Genomic DNA, 20,639 nt, shown 5'->3' with positions numbered 1-20,639 from the left:
TAGACAATGGAGTATTACTCAGCCATTAAAAAATACATTTGAATCAGTTCTAATGAGGTGGGTGAAACTGGAGCCTATTATACAGGGTGAAGTGAGTCAGAAAGAAAAACACCAATATGGTATATCAACACATATATATGGAATTTAGAAAGATGGTAACAATGACCCTATATGCAAGACAGCAAAAGAGACACAGATGTAAAGAATAGACTTTTGGACTCTGTGGGAGAAGGCAAGGGTGGGATGATTTGAGAGAATAGCATTGAAACATGTATATTACCATATGTGAAATAGATCGCCAGTCCAAGTTTGATGCATGAGACAGGGTGCTCAGGGCTGGTGCACTGGGATGACCCTGAGGGATGGGATAGTGCAGGATGTGGGAGGGGGGTTCAGGATGGGGAACACATGTACACCCATGGCTGATTCATGTCAGTGTATGGCAAGGACCACTGCAATACTGTAAAGTAATTAGCCTCCAATTAAAATAAACAAATTAATAATAAAAAAGAAAATAACAATTATTTTAAGGTACATAATAATGAAATACAAACATATCAAAAACTTGTGGGATGCAACTAAAGTGGTATACAAAGAATAATTAATAGTTTTTATGAAAAGATAAATGGTTTGGAAGATTCAACATTGCTAAGAGGCCAGTCTTTCTCTAATTGATCTTTAGAGTGCATGCAATTCTCATCAGAATACTAGTTGACTTTTTTTTTTTTTCATGAAAAATGACAATCTGAACAAAAGAACCAAGAATCCAGAAACAAACCCACATATATACAGCCACCTGATATATTACAGTTCACTGGAGGCAAGAGGAAAAGGAGTTGATCTTCTAAATACATGATCCTGGGTCCAGACAAGTGGATATCCATATTTTTAAAAATGGTGTACCTTGAATATATAAAAATTAATTGGAAACCAATGAAGACCAAATGTGAAAGCTAAAGTAATCAAGCTTCTAGAAGAAAGCACATCAGAATGTGTTTATCACTCTGAGGAGCAGGGGGTTCTTAAACAGGAAACAAAATGCATCAACTTTCAGGGGGGGAAAATGAGAAAATCTACTTCATTAAAATTAAGAACCTTTGATGACAAAGACAGCATTAAGAGAATAAAAATGCAAGTCCCAAATTGTGCAAGGGTTTGTATCTAACTTACATAAATCAATAAGAAAAAGCAAACAAGTTTAATATTGGGCAAAAGCCTAACAGACACTTCACAAAAGAGGATATCAAAATGGCCAACAGATACATGAAGAGGAGATCAACGTCATTAGTGATTAAGGAAAGACAACTTAAGGCCTCAGTCAGTTCAGTTCAGTCGCTCAGTCGTCTCCAACTCTTTGTGACCCCACGAATCGCTGCACGCCAGGCCTCCCTGTCCATCACCAACTCCTGGAGTTAACTCACACTCACGTCCATCGAGTCAGTGATGCCATCCAGCCATCTCATCCTCTGTCTGCCCCTTTTCCTCCTGCCCCCAATCCTTCCCAGCATCAGAGTCATTTCCAATGAGTCAACTCTTTGCATGAGGTGGCCAAAGCACTGGAGTTTCAGCCTTAGCATCATTCCTTCCAAAGTACACTCAGGACTGATCTCCTTTAGAATGGACTGGTTGGATCTCCTTGCAGTCCAAGGGACTCTCAAGAGTCTTCTCCAACACCACAGTTTCAATTCTTCAGCACTCAGCTTTCTTCACAGTCCAACTCTCACATCCATGCATGACCACTGGAAAAACCATAGCCTTGACTAGATGGACCTTAGTCGGCAAAGTAATGTCTCTGCTTTTGAATATACTATCTAGGTTGGTCATAACTTTCCTTCCAAGGAGTAACAGTCTTTTGATTTCATGGCTGCAGTCACCATCTGCAGTGATTTTGGAGCCTAAAAAAATAAAGTCTAACACTGTTTCCACTGTTTCCCCATCTATTTGCCATGAAGTGATGAGACCAGATGCCATGATCTTCGTTTTCTGAATGTTGAGTTTTAAGCCAACTTTTTCACTCTCCTCTTTCACTTTCATCAAGAGGCTTTTTAGCTCCTCTTCACTTTCTGCCATAAGGGTGGTGTCATCTGCATATCTGAGGTGATTGATATTTCTCCCGGCAAACTTGATTCCAGCTTGTGTTTCTTCCAGTCCAGCGTTTCTCATGATGTACTCTGCATAGAAGTTAAATAAGCAGGGTGACAATATAGAGCCTTGACGTACTCCTTTTCCTATTTGGAACCAGTCTGTTGTTCCATGTCCAGTTTTAACTGTTGCTTCCTGACCTGCATACAGATTTCTCAAGAGGCAGGTCAGGTGGTCTGGTATTCCCATCTCTTGCAGAATTTCCCACAGTTTCTTGTGATCCACACAGTTAAAGGCTTTGCCATTGTCAATAAAGCAGAAATAGATGTTTTTCTGGAACTCTCTTGCTTTTTCCATGATCCAGTGGATGTTGTCAATTCGATCTTTGGTTCCTCTGCCTTTTCTAAAACCAGCTTGAATATCAGGGAGTTCACTGTTCATGTATTGCTGAAGCCTGGCTTGGAGAATTTTGAGCATTCCTTTACTAGCATGTGAGATGAGTGCAATTGCACGGTAGTTTGAGCATTCTTTGGCATTTCCTTTCTTTGGAATTGGAATGAAAACTGACCTTTTCCAGTCCTGTGGCCACTGCTGAGTTTTCCAAATTGGCTGGCATATTGAGTGCAGCACTTTCACAGCATCATCTTTCAGGATTTGAAACAGCTCCACTGGAATTCCATCACCTCCACTAGCTTTGTTCGTAGTGATGCTTTCTAAGGCCCACTTGACTTCATATGCCAGGATGTCTGGCTCTAGATTAGTGATCACATCATCATGATTATCTGGGTCATGAAGATCTTTTTTGTACAGTTCTTCCATGTATTCTTGCCACCTCTTCTTAATATCTTCTGCTTCTGTTAGGTCCATACCATTTCTGTCCTTTATTGAGCCCATCTTTGCATGAAATGTTCCCTTGGTATCTCTAATTTTCTTGAAGGTATCTCTAGTCTTTCCCATTCTGTTGTTTTCCTCTATTTCTTTGCATTGATCATTGAGGAAGGCTTTCTTATCTCTTCTTGCTATTCTTTGGAACTCTGCATTCAGATGCTTATATCTTTCCTTTTCTCCTTTGCTTTCCACTTCTCTTCTTGTCACAGCTATTTGTAAGGTCTCCCCAGACACCAGGAGTGGTGGCTGCGCAGGCACAGGAAGGTCTAGAGGAGCTATCCCATGTTGAAGGTCAGGAATGGCAGCAGTAAGGAGATACCCCTCATCCAAGGTAAGGAGCAGCAGCTGTGCTTTGCTGGAGCAGCCGTGAAAAGATACCCCATGCTCAAGGTAAGAGAAACCCAAGTAAGATGGTAGGTGTTGCAAGAGGGTATCAGAGGGCAGACACACTGAAACCATACTCACAGAAAACTAGTCAATCTAATCACACTAGGACCACAACCTTGTCTAACTCAATGAAACCAAGCCATGCCTGTGGGGCAACCCAAGATGGGCAGGTCATGGTGGAGAGGTCTGACAGAATGTGGTCCACTGGAGAAGGGAATGGCAAGCCACTTCAGTATTCTTGCCTTGAGAACTCCATGAACAGTATGAAAAGGCAAAATGATAGGATACCAAAAGAGGAACTCCCCAGGTCATTAGGTGCCCAGTATGCTACTGGAGATCAGTGGAGAAATAACTCCAGAAAGAATGAAGGGATAGAGCCAAAGCAAAAACAGTACCCAGCTCTGGATGTGACTGGTGATAGAAGCAAGGTCCGATGCTGTAAAGAGCAATATTGCATAGGAACCTGAAATGTCAGGTCCATGAATCAAGGCAAATTGGAAGTGGTCAAACAAGAGATGGCAAGGGTGAACGTCGACATTCTAGGAATCAGCAAACTAAAATGGACTGGAATAGGTGAATTTAACTCAGATGACCATTATATCTACTACTGCGGGCAGGAATCCCTCAGAAGAAATGGAGTAGCCATCATGGTCAACAAAAGTCTGAAATGCAGTACTTGGATGCAATCTCAAAAACAACAGAATGATCTCTGTTCATCTCCAAGGCAAACCATTCAATATCACAGTTATCCAAGTCTATGCCCCAACCAGTAACACTGAAAAAGCTGAAGTTGAACGGTTCTATGAAGACCTATAAGACCTTTTATAACACCCAAAAAATATTCATTACAGGGGACTGGAATGCAAAAGTAGGAAGTCAAGAGACACCTGGAGTAACAGGCAAATTTGGCCTTGGAATGCGGAATGAAGCAGGGCAAAGACTAATAGAGTTTTGCCAAGAAAAGCATTGGTCATAGCAAACACCCTCTTCCAACAACACAAGAGAAGACTCTACACATGGACATCACCAGATGGTCAACACCGAAATCAGACTGATTATATTATTTGCAGTCAAAGATGGAGAAGCTCTATACAGTCAACAAAAACAAGACCAGGAGCTGACTGTGGCTCAGATCATGAACTCCTTATTACCAATTTCAGACTCAAACTGAAGAAAGTAGGGAAAACTGCTAGACCATTCAGGTATGACCTAAATCAAATCCCTTATGATTATACAGTGGAAGTGAGAAATAGATTTAAGGCCTAGATCTGATAGATAGAGTGCCTGATGAACTATGGAATGAGGTTCGTGACATTGTACAGGAGACAGGGATCAAGACCATACCCATGACAAAGAAAAAACAACTTCAGGAAAATGTTATTCCAGGTATTTTCCTGTGTATATACCTGAATATGTTCCAAAAGTAGTGAATGCTTGTGCCCACCAAAAGACATGTAAAGAACAAGCACAGGACTTCATTCATAATAAATCAAAAAGAGAAACAACATACATTTCTAACACCTGTTATTTTCATACAATAGAACATGACACTATAATGAAAAAGATAAACCACTGATAACTGTAACAACACACATCAACATACTGGCATAAATAACACTGGATGAAGGAAGTCAGACACAGAAGAGAATATAGCATGATTCCTTTTATATAAAGTTTAGAAACATGTAAAATGACCTAGGTGTTAGAAGTTAGAAGGTGTTAGAAGTGAGAGTAGTGACTACTCTTGGAAAGGAATTCTGACCAGGAAGAGACATGGAGGAGCCCTCTGGAGTGCTACTTCTGGACTATATATAGTGGTCAATATTCACCAAATTTTCAGTTAAGATTTATGTTCTTTTCTATAAGTAATACATGTATTAAACTGTTTTTTTAATGCAAAAAAAGGTCCCTTGACAAATTTATAGCATTTCAGAATAGCATTAGAAATTTATGCATTCAAAATAGCAATTTATAATACTTGGACACTCTTTAATGGTGATGCAGTTTTATACAACAATAAATGCAATTAAGATGTATGAGTAATAGTAAAATTAGCCAGTGTTAAAAAAAATTGTTTATTCATGTATAAGTTGAATAGCAAACTGTACATCATTACCCCAAACTTGAATTCAGTCTTTCTCTATAACTTGAGTAGTAAGAACATTGCATGTTACCACGAAATGGGAAGAAGTGGAAAAAATTTCAGTCAGACTGAGGATACCAGAACGTCCTCCTTTGCATAATATACTGCATGCTTCACATTACCCTTCCAATACATTATTTTATTACAGTCTCACAATTGGATATCAGAGCAGATAAATTCACATCTACTCGACTTGACAGAGAGGAATGTGTTAGTTGCTCAGTGGATCCCCAACACAGGGATCGAACCCAGGTCTTCTGCATTGCAGGCAGATTCTTTACTGTCTGAGCCACCAGGGAAATTGAGGCTCAAAATTGTTGCATGATTTATCCAAGATCACACAAGTTAGACCTTCCCCTGTAGGTCTTCTCTGATTTCCATGGCTCTCCACCCAAATCATCACACATCATTTTCACACAATGGGTTTTGTGGGTCCCCTAGTCCAGGAGGGGGCTTCCTAGGTGGCACTAGTGGTAAAGAACCTGCCTGCCAATGCAGGAGATGCAGGTTCGACCCCTGGGTCTGGAAGATCCCCTGCAGGAGGGCATCGCAGCCTACTCCAGCATTCTTGCCTGGAAAATCCCATGGACAGAGGAGCCTGGCAGGCTACAGTCCATGGGGTCGCAAAGAGTTGGACATGACTGAGAGACTAAGCACAGAACGGCACATTGCTATATGTTCTTAGGCAGGTCACTTCCCTTCTTTGAGCCTGAAAGTTGCTCAGTTTTGTCCGACTTTTTGTGACTCATGGAATATACAGTCCATTCTATACAGTTCAATTCTATACATTCCAATTGGACTATACAGTCCAATTCTCCAGGTCAAAATACTGGAGTGGGTAGCCTTTCCCTTCCCCAGGGGATCTTCCCAACCCAGGGATCGAACCCAGGTGTCCTGCATTGCAGGTGGATTCTTTACCAGCTGAGCCACAAGGGAAGCCCTCTTTGAGCCCAATCTTTAACAATAAAAAGCACCTACCTTCTAAGACAGTTATGAGACTGAAGTAAGATGATGTTTGTGAAGGGCTTAGAATGGTGCCAGGCACATAGATATACTCCATAAAGAGTAGTTGAGACGATATTATAATTTCAAGTTTTGCTAAATGAGCCTGGGAACAGAGAGAGAGGCATTGGTTGAGGAATTGTTCAATGGTCCAACAACTTTGACTATCATCTGGGTTATCAATGTGACCAAGGAAGTGGGACCTCAGTGAAGAGCATTTTTTTTCTAGAATAGGGTGCTTAGCAGAAATGCTATGCCAATGAGCTTCCTGACCTGCTCCCTTTCTCCCAGGATCCCCTTCTCTGCAGACAAACTCTTCCTTTCTATGGCTACAAAGTCCTTAGGAGTGGTCCCCAAGACTCAGCTCTATGGCAACAGCTGATGGGCAAAGAGATAAGTGATACCTTGCAATCCAAAGAGAAAAAACAAACAAACAGATACTTAGAATTGCAGATAGGGCTGTGCAGTGGTTAAGTGATGAAATAAAGTGGCTTTAGTTAAATCACATGTAATCTCTTAGATTCAGTTTCCCATCATTAAAATGTATTTAATAATAAGGTAGCCACCTCTTAGGATGGTCCTGAGAATTAAATATTATCATCTATATAGGGCAATGAACAGTGACTTGCAACCAATATGCCAGCTTTAAATAAATACCAGCTTCAAAAATGTATTTAATAATTAATAGGAGCATCTCAATACATAAGACAAACACTAACAGACATAAAAGGAGAAATTGACAGTAACACAATAATAGTAGGAAACTTTAACATCCGACTCACACCAATCACCAAAACCGAAAATTAATAAGGAAACACAAGTCTTTAATGATACATTAGATGAGATGGATCTCATTGATATCTTCAGGATATTCCATCCAAATGCAGAAAATTACACCTTTTCCTCAAGTGCACATGGAACATTCTCCAGGATAGACCACATCTTGGGTCACAAATCAAATTTCAGTAAATTTAAGAAAATTGAAATCATATCAAGTATCTTCTCTGACCACAATGCTATGAGACTGGAAATTAATTACAAGAAAAAAAACTGTAAGAAACACAAACACATGGAGATTAAACAAAATGTTTCTAAATAACCAACAGGTTACTGAAGAAATCAAAAGGGAAAGAAAAAATTTTCTAGAAACAAATGACAACAAACACACAATAACTCAAAACCTATGGGATGCAGCAAAAGCAGTTCTAAGAGGGAAGTTTATAGCAATACAATCCTGCCTCAAGAAACAAGAAAAACATCGAATAGACAAACTAACTTTACACCTAAAACAACTGGAAAACGAAGAACAACATCCCCCCCCCCCCCAAATTAGTAGAAGGAAAGAGATTATAAAGATCTGAGCAGAAATAAATGAAAAAGAAATGAAAGAAACAATAGTAAAGATTAATAAAACTAAAAGCTGAGTCTTTGAGAAGATAAACAAAATTGACAAACCTTTAGCCACACTCATCAAGAAAAAAAGAAGAATCAAGTCAACAAAATCAGAAATGAAGGTTACAATAGACAAGGCAGAAATACAAAGGATTATAAGAGGTTATTATGAACAACTATATGGCAATAAAATGGATAACCTGGAAGAAATGGACAGATTCTTAGAAAAGTTCAATCTTCCAAGACTGAACCAGAAAGAAATAGAAATTATGAACAACTCAATTACAAGCACTGAAACTGAAGCTGTGATCAAAAATCTTCACTACCACCACCCCTGCCCCCCAAAAAGCCAAGGACCAGATGGCTTCACTGGAGAATTCTATCAAACATTTAGAGAAGAGCTAATGCCTATCCTTCTAAAACTCTTTCAAAAATTGCAGAGGAAGGAACATTTCCAAACTCATTCTATGAGGCCACCATCACCCTGATACCAAAACCACACAAAGACAACAACGACAAAAAAGAAAACTACAGGCCAATATCACTAATGAACATACCTGCAAAAATCCTCAACGAAATTTTAGCAAACAGAATTCAGCAAAACATCAAAAGCTCATACACCATGATCAAGCTGGGTTTATTCTAGGAATGCAACGATTCTTCAATATATGCAAATCAATCAATATTAACAAACTGAAAGATAAAACCCATATGATCAACTCAATATATGCAGGAAAAGCCTTTGACAAAACTAAGCTCCCATTTATGATTAAAATTCTTCAAAAAATGGGCATGGAAGGAAACTACCTCAACATAGTAAAGGCCATATATGATAAGCCTACAACAAACATTTTTGTCAATGGTGAAAAACTGAAAGCATTCCCCCTAAGGTCAGGAAAAAGACAAGGGTGTCCACTTTCACCACTGTTATTCAACATAGTTTTGGAAGTCCTAGCTACAGCAATCAGAAAAGAAAAAGAAATAAAAGAAATCCATTTTTTGATTGGGTCATTTATTTTTCTGGAATTGAGCTGCATAAGTTGCTTGTATATTTTTGAGATTAGTTGTTTGTCAGTTGCTTCATTTGCTATTATTTTCTCCCATTCAGAAGGCTGTCTTTTCACCTTGCTTATATTTTCCTTTGTTGTGCAGAAGCTTTTAATTTTAATTAGATCCCATTTGTTTATTTTTGCTTTTATTTCCAGAATTCTGGGGGGTGGATCATAGAGGATCCTGCTGTGATTTATGTCTGAGAGTGTTTTGCCTATGTTCTCCTCTAGGAGTTTTATAGTTTCTGGTCTTACATTTAGATCTTTAATCCATTTTGAGTTTATTTTTGTGTGTGGTGTTAGAAAGTGATCTAGTTTCATTCTTTTACAAGTGGTTGACCAGTTTTCCCAGCACCACTTGTTAAAGAGATTGTCTTTACTCCATTGTATATTCTTGCCTCCTTTGTCAAAGATAAGGTGTCCATATGTGTGTGGATTTATCTCTGGGCTTTCTATTTTGTTCCATTGATCTATATGTCTGTCTTTGTGCCAGTACCATACTGTTTTGATGACTGTGGCTTTGTAGTAGAGCCTGAAGTCAGGCAAGTTGATTCCTCCAGTTCCATTCTTCTTTCTCAAGATTGCTTTGGCAATTCGAGGTTTTTGTATTTCCATACAAATCTTGAAATTATTTGTTCTAGTTCTGTGAAAAATATGGCTGGTAGCTTGATAGGGATTGCATTGAATTTGTAAATTGCTTTGGGTAGTATACTCATTTTCACTATATTGATTCTTCCGATCCATGAACATGGTATATTTCTCCATCTATTAGTGTCCTCTTTGATTTCTTTCATCAGTGTTTTATAGTTTTCTGTATATAGGTCTTTAGTTTCTTTGGGTAGATATATTCCTAAGTATTTTATTCTTTTCGTTGCAATGGTGAATGGAATTGTTTCCTTAATTGCTTTTTCTACTTTCTCATTGGGCCAAAGAACTAAATAGACACATCTCCAAAGAAGACATACGGATGGCTAACAAACACATGAAAAGATGCTCAACATCACTCATTATCAGAGAAATGCAAATCAAAACCACAATGAGGTACCACTTCACACCAGTCAGAATGGCTGCGATCCAAAAATCTGCAAGCAATAAATGCTGGAGAGGGTGTGGAGAAAAGGGAACCCTCCTACACTGTTGGTGGGAATGCAAACTAGTACAGCCACTATGGAGAACAGTGTGGAGATTCCTTAAAAAATTGCAAATAGAACTCCCTTATGACCCAGCAATCCCACTGCTGGGCATACACACCGAGGAAACCAGAATTGAAAGAGACACATGTACCCCAATGTTCATCGCAGCACTGTTTATAATAGCCAGGACATGGAAACAACCTAGATGTCCATCAGCAGATGAATGGATAAGAAAGCTGTGGTACATATACACAATGGAGTATTACTCAGCCGTTAAAAAGAATTCATTTGAATCAGTTCTGATGAGATGGACGAAACTGGAGCCGATTATACAGAGTGAAGTAAGCCAGAAAGAAAAACACCAATACAGTATACTAACACATATATACGGAATTTAGAAAGATGGCAATGACGACCCTGGATGCAAGACAGGAAAAAGACGCAGCTGTCTATAACGGACTTTTGGACTCAGAGGGAGAGGGAGAGGGTGGGATGATATGGGAGAATGGCATTCTATCATGTATACTATCATGTAAGAATTGAATCGCTAGTCTATGTCTGACGCAGGATACAGCATGCTTGGGGCTGGTGCATGGGGATGACCCACAGAGATGTTATGGGGAGGGAGGTGGGAGGGGGTTCATGTTTGGGAACACATGTAAGAATTAAAGATTTTAAAATTTAAAAAAAAATAATAATAATAATAATAAAAAAAAAAAAAAAAAAAAGAAATCCAGATTGGAAAAGAAGTAAAGCTCTCACTGTTTGCAGATGATATGATACTGTACATAGAAAGCCCTAAAGATAGTATCAGAAAATTACTAGAGCTAATCAATTAATTTAGTAAGCTGCAGGATACAAAATAAATTCACAGAAATCACTTGCATTTCTATACACTAAAAATGAAAAATCAAAAAGAGAAATTGAATCAATCCCATTCACCATTGCAACAAAAAGAATTAAATATCTAGGAGTAAACTTACCTAAGGAGACAAAAGAACTGTACACAGAAAATTATAAGATACTAATGAAAGAAATCATTGGAAATATTGGAAAGAAATCATTCCCACGTTGGTGGGAATGTATATTGCTACAGCCACTATGGAAGATGGTATGGAGATTCCTTAAAAGACTAGGAATAAAACCACCATATGACCCAGCAAATCTCACTCCTAGGCATATATCCTGAGGAAGCCAAAATTGAAAAAGACACATGTATACCATTGTTCACTGCAGCACTGTTTACAATAGCTAGAACATGGAAGCAAACTTAGATGTCCATTGACAGATGAATGGATAAAGAAGTTGTGGTATGTATACACAATGGAATATTACTCAGACATTAAAAGGAATGCATTTAAGTTAGTCTGATGAGGTGGATGAACCTAGAGCCTATTATACAGAGTGAAGTGAATCAGAAAAAGACAGATAAATGTCATATTCTAACACACATAAACGGAATCTAGAAGAATAGTACTGAAGAACCTATTTACAGGGCAGCAATGGAGAAACAGACAAAGAGATCAGACTTATGGACATGGGGAGAGGGGAGGAGAGGGTGAGATGTATGGAAAGAGTAACATGGAAACTTACATTATCTTATGTAAAATAGATAGCCAATAGGAATTTGCTGTATGGCTCAGGAAACTCAAACAGGGTCTCTGTATCAACCCAGAGGGGTGGGATGGGGAGGGAGATGAGAGGGAGGTTCAAAAGGGAGAGGATATATGTATACCTGTGGCTGATTCATGTTGAGGTTTGACAGAAAACAACAAAATTCTGTAAAGCAATTATCCTTCAATAAAAAATAAATTTAAACGTATTTAATAATTAATTACACTCTTTGTGTCAAATTCTGTGCTAGTTTTGGGAGAACAGAGATGGGTCTGCTAGCCCCTGTCTTTGATGAGTTTGAAAGACACAGAGAAATGTCAGGGTTCTCACCAAGATACGGACCAGATGCTAAGAACCACCAAAAGGGTCATGACTCTGCTACTTGGGAGCATCAGCTAGGTCTTCCCTCATTTCTGTACTCCAGCGGCTCTCACCAGTGACTCCAGAGGACACTTGGAAGGCTCTGGAGACATTTTTCATTGTTACAACTCAAAGAGAGGGAGATGTGCTATAATAACTAGCCGGTAAAACTAAGGAATTCTGCTCAGCACCTTTCAATGCATGGAACAGACCTCACTGCAAACAATGCTGCTGCTGCTGCTGCTGCTGCTGCTAAGTCGCTTAAGTCATGTCCGACTCTGTGCGACCCCAGAGACGGCAGCCCACCAGGCTCCCCCGTCCCTGGGATTCTCCAGGCAAGAACACTGGAGTGGGTTGCCATTTCTTTCTCCAATGCATGAAAGTGAAAGTGAAAATGAAGTCGCTCAGTCGTGTCCGACTGTGAGCGACCCCATGGACAGTAGCCTACCAGGCTCCGCCGTCCATGGGATTTTCCAGGCAAGAGTACTGGAGTGGGTTGCCATTTCCTTCTCCACTGCAAACAATGAGCCAGTCCCAAATGCCAGTCCCAAATGTCAACAGTGCTATGGATGATAAACCCTGCTGTATTCACTTAACAAACATTTACTGATTATCTTCTCTGTGCCAGCTATATTTTTAGATGCCACTGGGGATCCACTGTGGAGCTGATTAGATGTAACTGACCCTGATCTCCGTGCTTGCATGTTGAGAAAGGAAGATGTGGCTATTAAACAAATATTTCTATAGATTATACTAATTAATAAATATGCATACATATGATAAATTGTGATAAAAGCTATGAGGGGAGAAAGAAGGCGCTGTGAGTTCTTGTAATAGGAGTGGCAACTCAGTATGGGGAAATCAGGGAAGGTTTTCCTGAGGAGGTGACATTTAAGGTCAGACCTAAGGAGAGAAGGGCATGGCGACCCACTCCAGTATTCTTGAGTGGAGAATTCTATGGACAGAGGAGCCTGGCAGGCTACAGTCCATGGGGTCACAAATGTGTCAGACACAACTGAAACGACTGATCACACACAGCTTATTCACTTCTTTGTACAGTAGAAATTAACACAACATTATAAAGCAATTATATTCCAATAAAAAGACCATATCCATTTTTATCCATGTGGTTTTATCAAACCACAATTAGAATGACTACAATTAAAAAGTTAGATAATAACAAGTGTTGGCAAGGATGTAGAGAAATTGGAACACTAATATGCTTCTAGTGGGGATGTAAAATGGTGCAGCCATTGTCATAAAGAGTCTAGCAGCTACTCACATGATTAAACATAAAGGTATCATGTGACCCATTAATTTAACTCCTACATATATACCCCTCCAAAATGAAAGCATAGGCCCATCCAAAAACTTGTACATGAATGTTTATAGCAGAAACACTTATGATAACCAAAATGTGGAAACATCCAAGAAATGTATCAACAGATGGATGAGTAAAAATGTTATATATCCAAACAATGCAACTTTATTCAGCCATAAAAAAGGAATGAAATTAGCAATACATGCTGTGACATGGATAAACCTTGAAAACATGCTACATGAAAGGAGCCAGAAAAAAAATGATAAATATCATATGATTCCATGTATCTGAAATGTCCAGATAAAGCAAATCTATAGAGACAGTAGATTAGTGGATGCTTAGGACTGGAAAGGGAGAAGGAAAGAGAGATGATAGCTAAAGGGTACAGGTTCATTTTGAAGGTGAGGAAAATGTCCTAAATTCACTATGGTGATGACTATACACATCTTCATATGGATATATTATACGGTATGTGAACTACATTTCAATAAAAGTATTTTTATAGACCATAACAGCTGATGGTAAATGTGATGACCTAGAAGGGTGGGATGGTGGGGTGGGAAGGAGGCTCAGAAGGGAAAGGATATATGTATATGTATAGCTGATTCACACTGTTGTAGAGCAGAAACTAACACAACATTTCTAAGCAATTATACTCCAATTAAAAAGTCTTCTCTTCTCAAAAAAAAAAAAAAATAGGAAACTGTTATCTTCATAACTATTTAAAAAGATAAGGAGAAAGGGAGGAAGGAAGGAGAGAGGGAGGAAGAAAGAGAGGAAGGAGAGACAGAGACACAGAGAGATAAAGTTTACTTCTATCTCTAACTCAAAAATATGGCTTTGGACTTCCCTGGTAGTCCAGTGGTTAAGAATCTGCCTGCCAGTGCAGGAAACGTGGGTTCTATCCCTGGTCCAGGAAGATCCCACATGCCATGGGGTGACTAGACTCCTGTGCCCAGATACTGAGCCCATATGCCACAACTACTGAAGCCTGTGTGCCCTAGAGCCCATGCTCTGCAACAAGAGACGCCTGCAGATTGCAGCTAGAGAGTAGCCCCTTCTTGCTGCAACTAGACAAAGCACACAGGCAGCAACAAAGACTCAGCAGAGACAAAAATAAATAATTTTTTAAAAATGTGGCTGCTTCTTTGAGCTAAGAAAACTTTAAAGCAGTGGTTTCCGAAGTGTCATCCTCAGACAAACTTCAGCATCACCTAGGAGTTTGTTCGAAATGAAGATTCTAGGGTCTCCCCCGCCATCCCTCTTAACCCAGACCTGCTGAATTATACACCCTGGAGTGGGACCCAGCAGCTTGACTCTGATGTGCCCTCAAGTTGAAGACCCATTGCTTCAGAAGACTCACTCAGCCAATCTCATTCTGCATCCTGAACCTCCCGGGCTACTTGATTTTAGGCAACTGCCAAAACTCACTGGGTCCACTGTCTGATTTCCACTGTCTGATTTAAAAATGAAGTGTAACCCAAAGGGAGATAGTGGTTGACTTTATTTTCTTGGGCTCCAAAATCACTGCAGATGGTAACTTCAGCCATGAAATTAGAAAATGTTTGCTCTTTGGAAGAAAAGCTATGACCAACCTAGACAGCATATTAAAAAGCAGAGACATTACTTTGTCAAAAAAGCCTGTCTAATCAAAGCTATGGTTTTCCCAGTAGTCATGTATGCATGTGAGAGTTGGACTATAAAGAAAGCTGAGTGCAGAAGAATTTATGCTTTTGAACTGTGGTGTTGGAGAAGACTCTTGAGAGTCCCTTGGACTGCAAGGAGATCCAACCAGTCCATTCTAAAGGAGATCACTCCTGAGTGTTCTTTGGAAGGACTGATGCTAAAGCTGAAACTCCAATACTTTGGCCACCTCATGCGAAGAGCTGAGTCATTGGAAAAGACCCTGACACTGGGAAAAAGATTGAGGGCAGGAGGAGAAGGGGATGACAGAGGATGAGATAGTTGGATGGCATCACTGACTCAATGGAGATGAGTTTGAGTAAACTCCAGGAGTTGGTGATGGAAGGGAGGCCTGGTGTGCTGCAGTCCATAGGGTCACAAACAGTAGAACACAACTGAATGACTGAACTGAACCTAAAGGAGTTACCTGATTCTGCCTGAGTCCTCCCCTGAAGCAGGCCCAGCCTGTGGATGCATCCCTCCAATCTATCTGGCTTCACAATCTGTGAAAGTGAAATTGATTCTCATTGGGGATTTCAAGGGAGTCTAGAAAAGGGATTTGTATTAGGTACTTTATGACAACCTTATTAACCTAATAAAATGTTCATTTATGTACCTGCTCTTTCCCAAAATTTCTTCGCCAATCACTGGATCCATCATCCCCCTTGCATGCTCAGTCACTCAGTTGTATCTGACTCTTTGTGGCACCATGGACAGTAGCCCACCAGGCTCCTCTGTCCATGAAATTTTCCAGGCAAGAATACTGGAGAGGTTTTCCATTTCCTACTCTAGGATATTTTCCCAGCTCAGGGATTGAACCTGAGTTTCTTGCTCCTCCTGCTTTGGCAGGTGGATTCTTTACCACTGCACCACTGGGAAGCCCCTTACATCCCCATCAACTGCCAGTAATCTGTTTTTTCTACCTGTTCTTCCCATATTTCTCAAACCAGCCACCATTTCATCTTCCCTCTCCCACATTCTCACCCCATCTCTTTCATATTTCTTATCTTAGAAGGAGAGATTCAGGCCCTCTCTCTCTTCTTTCTATAATTTGTATCCTTAGACATATCATTTGCTCAAAAGCAACACATAGGAGAAGACACCATACCTCCAAAAATGTGAAGATTTGAAATGAAAAACTATTTCCCCATCAACAACACTTTCCTTTCCTTAAATATGATAAGTGAAAGAGGTGAGGTCTTGGAAGCATAGAATGCCATGCATTGCAGGCAGATTCTTTACCATCTGAACCACCAGGGAAGCCCGCTTGATTCAGAGCAGGCAAGAAATTTGCTGTTGCTGTTTCTGTCATTGTTTGGGGGCAGAGCAAGCATCCCTCCCTCACACATCGAAGATACACTAGGTACACAGGTTCCCCAACACAGCCCATGGGCATCCCCCTCCTGCATTCTGCTCTCAGGCACAGTCAACGGGACGAAATTGACTCAGAAGGTCTCATCACGAATGCAGGAGATTTATTTCCATTTTTCAGACAAGACAATGGACTGAAGTGCCTCTACCTGCCACAACTCCTGTTACAAAACCTGCCATTTCAGGATCTATGGAGAAAGAGCTTGCTGAGGAAGGTCTTCTTCACGGCTTCCTTCAGCTCCTTGTTCCTGAGACTGAAGATAATGGGGCTCAGGAAGGGAGTGAGGGCCGTGTAGGTGATGCCCATCACTGTGTCTCCTTCCAGAGACTGGGGACCCTTGGGCTTGAGGTAGATGACAGAGGCAAAGCCGTAGTGCACGACCACCACGGTGAGGTGGGACGCACACGTGGAGAAGGCTTTGTGCCGGCCCTCGGCTGAAGGGATCCTCAAGATGGCAGCCACGATGAAGGCGTAAGAGAGGAGGATGAGGAGACCACAGCCCAGCAGGGCGGCGATACACACCAGGCCCACGCCCATGGCCACGGTAGAGACGTTGTCCCCACAGGCCAACTTCACTAGCGGAGGCACATGGCAGAAGAAATGGTGGATCACATTAGGGCCACAGAAGGGGAGGTGGAAAATGGCAGATGTCACCAGAAACCCCATGACTGAGCCTCCAGCCCAGGACCAGGCCACCAGGCAGGCGCAGCCCCGGGGGCTCATGAGCACGTTGTAGCGCAGCGGGTGGCAGATGGCCACGTAGCGGTCGTAGCCCATGACGGTGAGCAGCAAGGAGTGGGTAAAGCCAAACGTGAAGGAGAAGAACATCTGGCTGGCACAGGCCCTGAAGGAGATGGAGCGGGCGGTGGAGAGCAGGTCGGCCAGCATGCGCGGGATGATGGCGGAGGTGTAGAGGACCTCGGAGGTGGAGAGGGCGCACAGGAAGAGGTGCATGGGGGTGTGGAGGCTGCGCTCGCTCCAGACGGTGGCCATGATGAGCAGGTTCCCCAGCAGCGTGAACAGGTACATCAGCAGGAAGAGCAGGAAGAACATCAGCTGAAGGTGGGGGAAGGTGGAGAAGCCGAGGAGGATGAATTCAGTCACTGCTGAGAAGTTGGCTCCTTGCACGGAGGCTGTTCCTGAAGTGAGTTGTGACATGGAGAGGTCAGCTACTGGATGGAGGGAGGTTGTCAACTTCCATCACTCCTGGCTCTACCCCAGGGGCTGCTCCTGATAAATGACAGGTGTCATTGGCTGAGTTCCTACTCTGTGAAGTGAAAGTTGCTCAGTAATGTCTGACTCTGCGACCCCGTGGACTGTAGCTTGCTAAGTTCCTCTGTCCTCTGTCCATTGAATTCTCCAGGCCAGAATACTGGAGTGGGTAGCCATTCCCTTTGCCAAGGGATCTTTCCAACACAGGAATCAAACTCATTGCAGGAGATCAAATCTGCATTGCAGACAGATTCTTTACCAGCTGAGCCACCAGGGAGGCCCTCCTACTCTGTGCCACCTATGATTTAATCCTTTTACCAGTGTGGTGGGGGAGGTGTTGATTTGATTACCCCATTTTGAATATCTTGAGAATATTCATTGAGAATGTTGGGGTGCATAAATGCTAAGCAAGTTGTTCGAGGTGAGCTGTCAAACATGGTAGAGTTAAGTCATGACTCATGGCTGGCTGCCTCCAAAGTTTATACCTTTCCCATCCTAAAGGAGATAAGTCCTGGGTGTTCATTGGAAGGACTGATGCTGAAGCTGAAACTCCAATACTTTGGCCACCTTATGCGAAGAGTTGACTCATTGGAAAAGACCCTGATGCTGGGAGGGATTAGGGGCAAGAGGAGAAGGGGACAACAGAGGATGAGATGGCTGGATGGCATCACCGACTTGATGGACATGAGTTTGAGTGAACTCTGGGAGTTGGTGATGGACAGGGAGGCCTGGCGTGCTGCAGTTCATGGGGTTGCAAAGAGTCGGACATAACTGAGCAACTGAACTGAACTGAACTGATACATCTAGGTTATCTTTGAAATTGAAAATATTCCTTTACCAGAGGTTACAGCCTTGGCTACTTACTCCCTTCTGATAAATCTTGTTCTTCCCAGAGCTTCTGATACCACAAGACCTACCCACCCCATGTCTACAATGCTTTGAGCCAAGTGCATCTCTAATTTAGTATGAGTCAATGAGATTCTTCCTCTAGAGTTACCCATGCAAGAAATCTGAGGCAAGAGACTGTAGAAATAATGTTCTAGTTGTTTTCCAGATCCTGTGATGTGCATGTGTATGTTCTGAGCAATGCAACATAGCCATCTGACAAAAGAATGAGGGAGTCAGCCAACCTGAGTTCGAACCCCTGCTCGGCCTGCTGTAAACTTGAGCAAGGATCTTCACCTCTCTGTGCCTCCATTTCCCCCTACCAAACTCAAAGAATTATTCTTGGACTGTGACCTGGAAAACAGTGAAAAGTGTCAGTCACTCAGTCATGTCCTACTCTTTCGAAACCCATGAACTAAGCCCACCAGGCTCCTCTGTCCATGGAATTCTCCAGGCAAGAAAACTATAAGGGCATGAAGCCATGCCCTTCTCCAGGGGAAACTTTCTGTGACCTGGAAGACAGTAGATACTTCATATGATAACTAACTCAGTACCCTCAGTGAGCAAATATATATGGTCTGTGATCAGTAAATAACCTTTATTTTATGGGTATTCATTGTATATTTATAGATGACTATTTTAAATGCTTTTTTAATTAGGCTATGTCAAGTTTAAATGGCAGTGAACCACTAATCCCTTTTCTGTCTCTATGGATTTGCCTGCTCTGGACAAATCATCTAAATGTAATCATACACTCTGTGGCCTTTGAGGCCTGGCTTCTTTCCCTCAGCATCATTTTTCTTTTTTTTTCCCCCTAGGTTCATCCGTGTTGTAGCATTGTCATAACTTGATTCCTTTTTATGGCTGAGTGATGTTCTGTTGTATCAACAGATCACATTTCATTGATTTATTCACCCACTGATAAACATTTGGTTGTTTACACACTTTCACTATAAATAATAATGCTTCTGTGAACATTCACATAGGGGTTTAGGCATGTCAGTGGTTGCCAGGGGCTGGGGGAAGGGGATAAATTGGAGTGACTGCTAATGGATTGGGGGTTTCCTTTGGGGGTGCTGAGAAGGTTCTGGAACTAGATAGATGGTGCTTACACATCACGAATGCACTGAATGTCACTGAACTGTATGCTATAAAATGGCTAAGATGGTAAATTTTGTTATAGGTACTTGTTGTTGCTGTTGTTTAGTCACTAAGTTGTGTATATGTATTTTATCACAATACAAAATAGGGGGAAAAAATATTAAGCACCCTCTTAAGTGGGCTCATATACTTGATTAAGGTCTGATAGGTTTAGAACAAAACAAAAACACAAGGGAACCAGATGCTTGGGTGAATGGAGGCTGCATTTCCCAGCATGACTTGTTTCCAGAGTTTCTTAGCCTCCCTTCCTTGGAGTCGCTTGTTTCTTTCCCTCATGCTGGGTCAGCATCTGCCATAGATCCCCAGGATCACTCAGTCCAGGCACTGTGAGATCCTAGAGGGGTGAGTCAAAGTTAGTGACTTGAAAACATGAGCCTCCACGAAGAGGCTGAATGGGTGAGACCAAAATCAAGTGGGCTGTGCTCTCAACTTCTCCAAGCTCTCCAACATCAGTGCAAGCTTTCTCAGTATTTGGTGCTGGATCATTCTTTGCTACGGTGGGGGGTGGTCATCCTCTGCACTGTATGGTGTTTAGCAGCCTCCCTGGCCTCTACCAGCTGGACACCCATAGCTCCTCCTCAGTAGTGACAAACAAAATTATCTCCAGACATTGCCAATGTCCCCGTGGGGAGCAAAGTTGCCCCCAGTTGAGTACCAGTGATCTAGAGAGCACAATTGTAATTACTTAGCTGGTCTTTCTGCCCAGATCTTGGTTCTTCTCTTTCTCCAACCTGTTCATCTTTAAGACTCAGCTTAAATGTCACCTCCTCTGCAAAGCTTTCTTGAACATCTCACCCCAAAACAGATTTAGTCACTTGTTCCCATCTGCTTCCAAAACAACTCCTCTGTAAGTTTAAACCTCCATGAGTTTAGCTCTTTCATGACCTTCATTACAATGTGTCATGTTGGAGATACAACTATCTATGGCACTGGATTTTCAGTTCTTGAGAGTAGC

At 41.5% G+C, this 20,639-nt stretch overlaps 1 protein-coding gene across 1 annotated transcript; it reads right to left on the bottom strand.

Moving 5' to 3' along the window:
* Nucleotides 1-16,606: 16,606 nt before the first annotated feature.
* LOC128051138 (olfactory receptor 10H1-like) lies at nucleotides 16,607-17,584 on the bottom strand. The gene has a single exon (XM_052643630.1). The coding sequence runs from the start codon at nucleotides 17,582-17,584 to the stop codon at nucleotides 16,607-16,609; it is 978 nt and encodes a 325-aa protein (XP_052499590.1).
* Nucleotides 17,585-20,639: the final 3,055 nt, after the last annotated feature.

The sequence above is a fragment of the Budorcas taxicolor genome, chromosome 7 (assembly GCF_023091745.1).
Source record: "Budorcas taxicolor isolate Tak-1 chromosome 7, Takin1.1, whole genome shotgun sequence".
Lineage (NCBI taxonomy): Eukaryota > Metazoa > Chordata > Mammalia > Artiodactyla > Bovidae > Budorcas > Budorcas taxicolor.
Note: the sequence above shows the minus strand (reverse complement) of the source record. Positions and strands in the feature narration are given on the sequence as shown.

What these genes read in the sequence shown, in the direction of transcription:
- LOC128051138 (XM_052643630.1), bottom strand. Translation starts at nt 17,584, where the DNA reads ATGTCACAACTCACTTCAGGAACAGCCTCCGTGCAAGGAGCCAACTTC.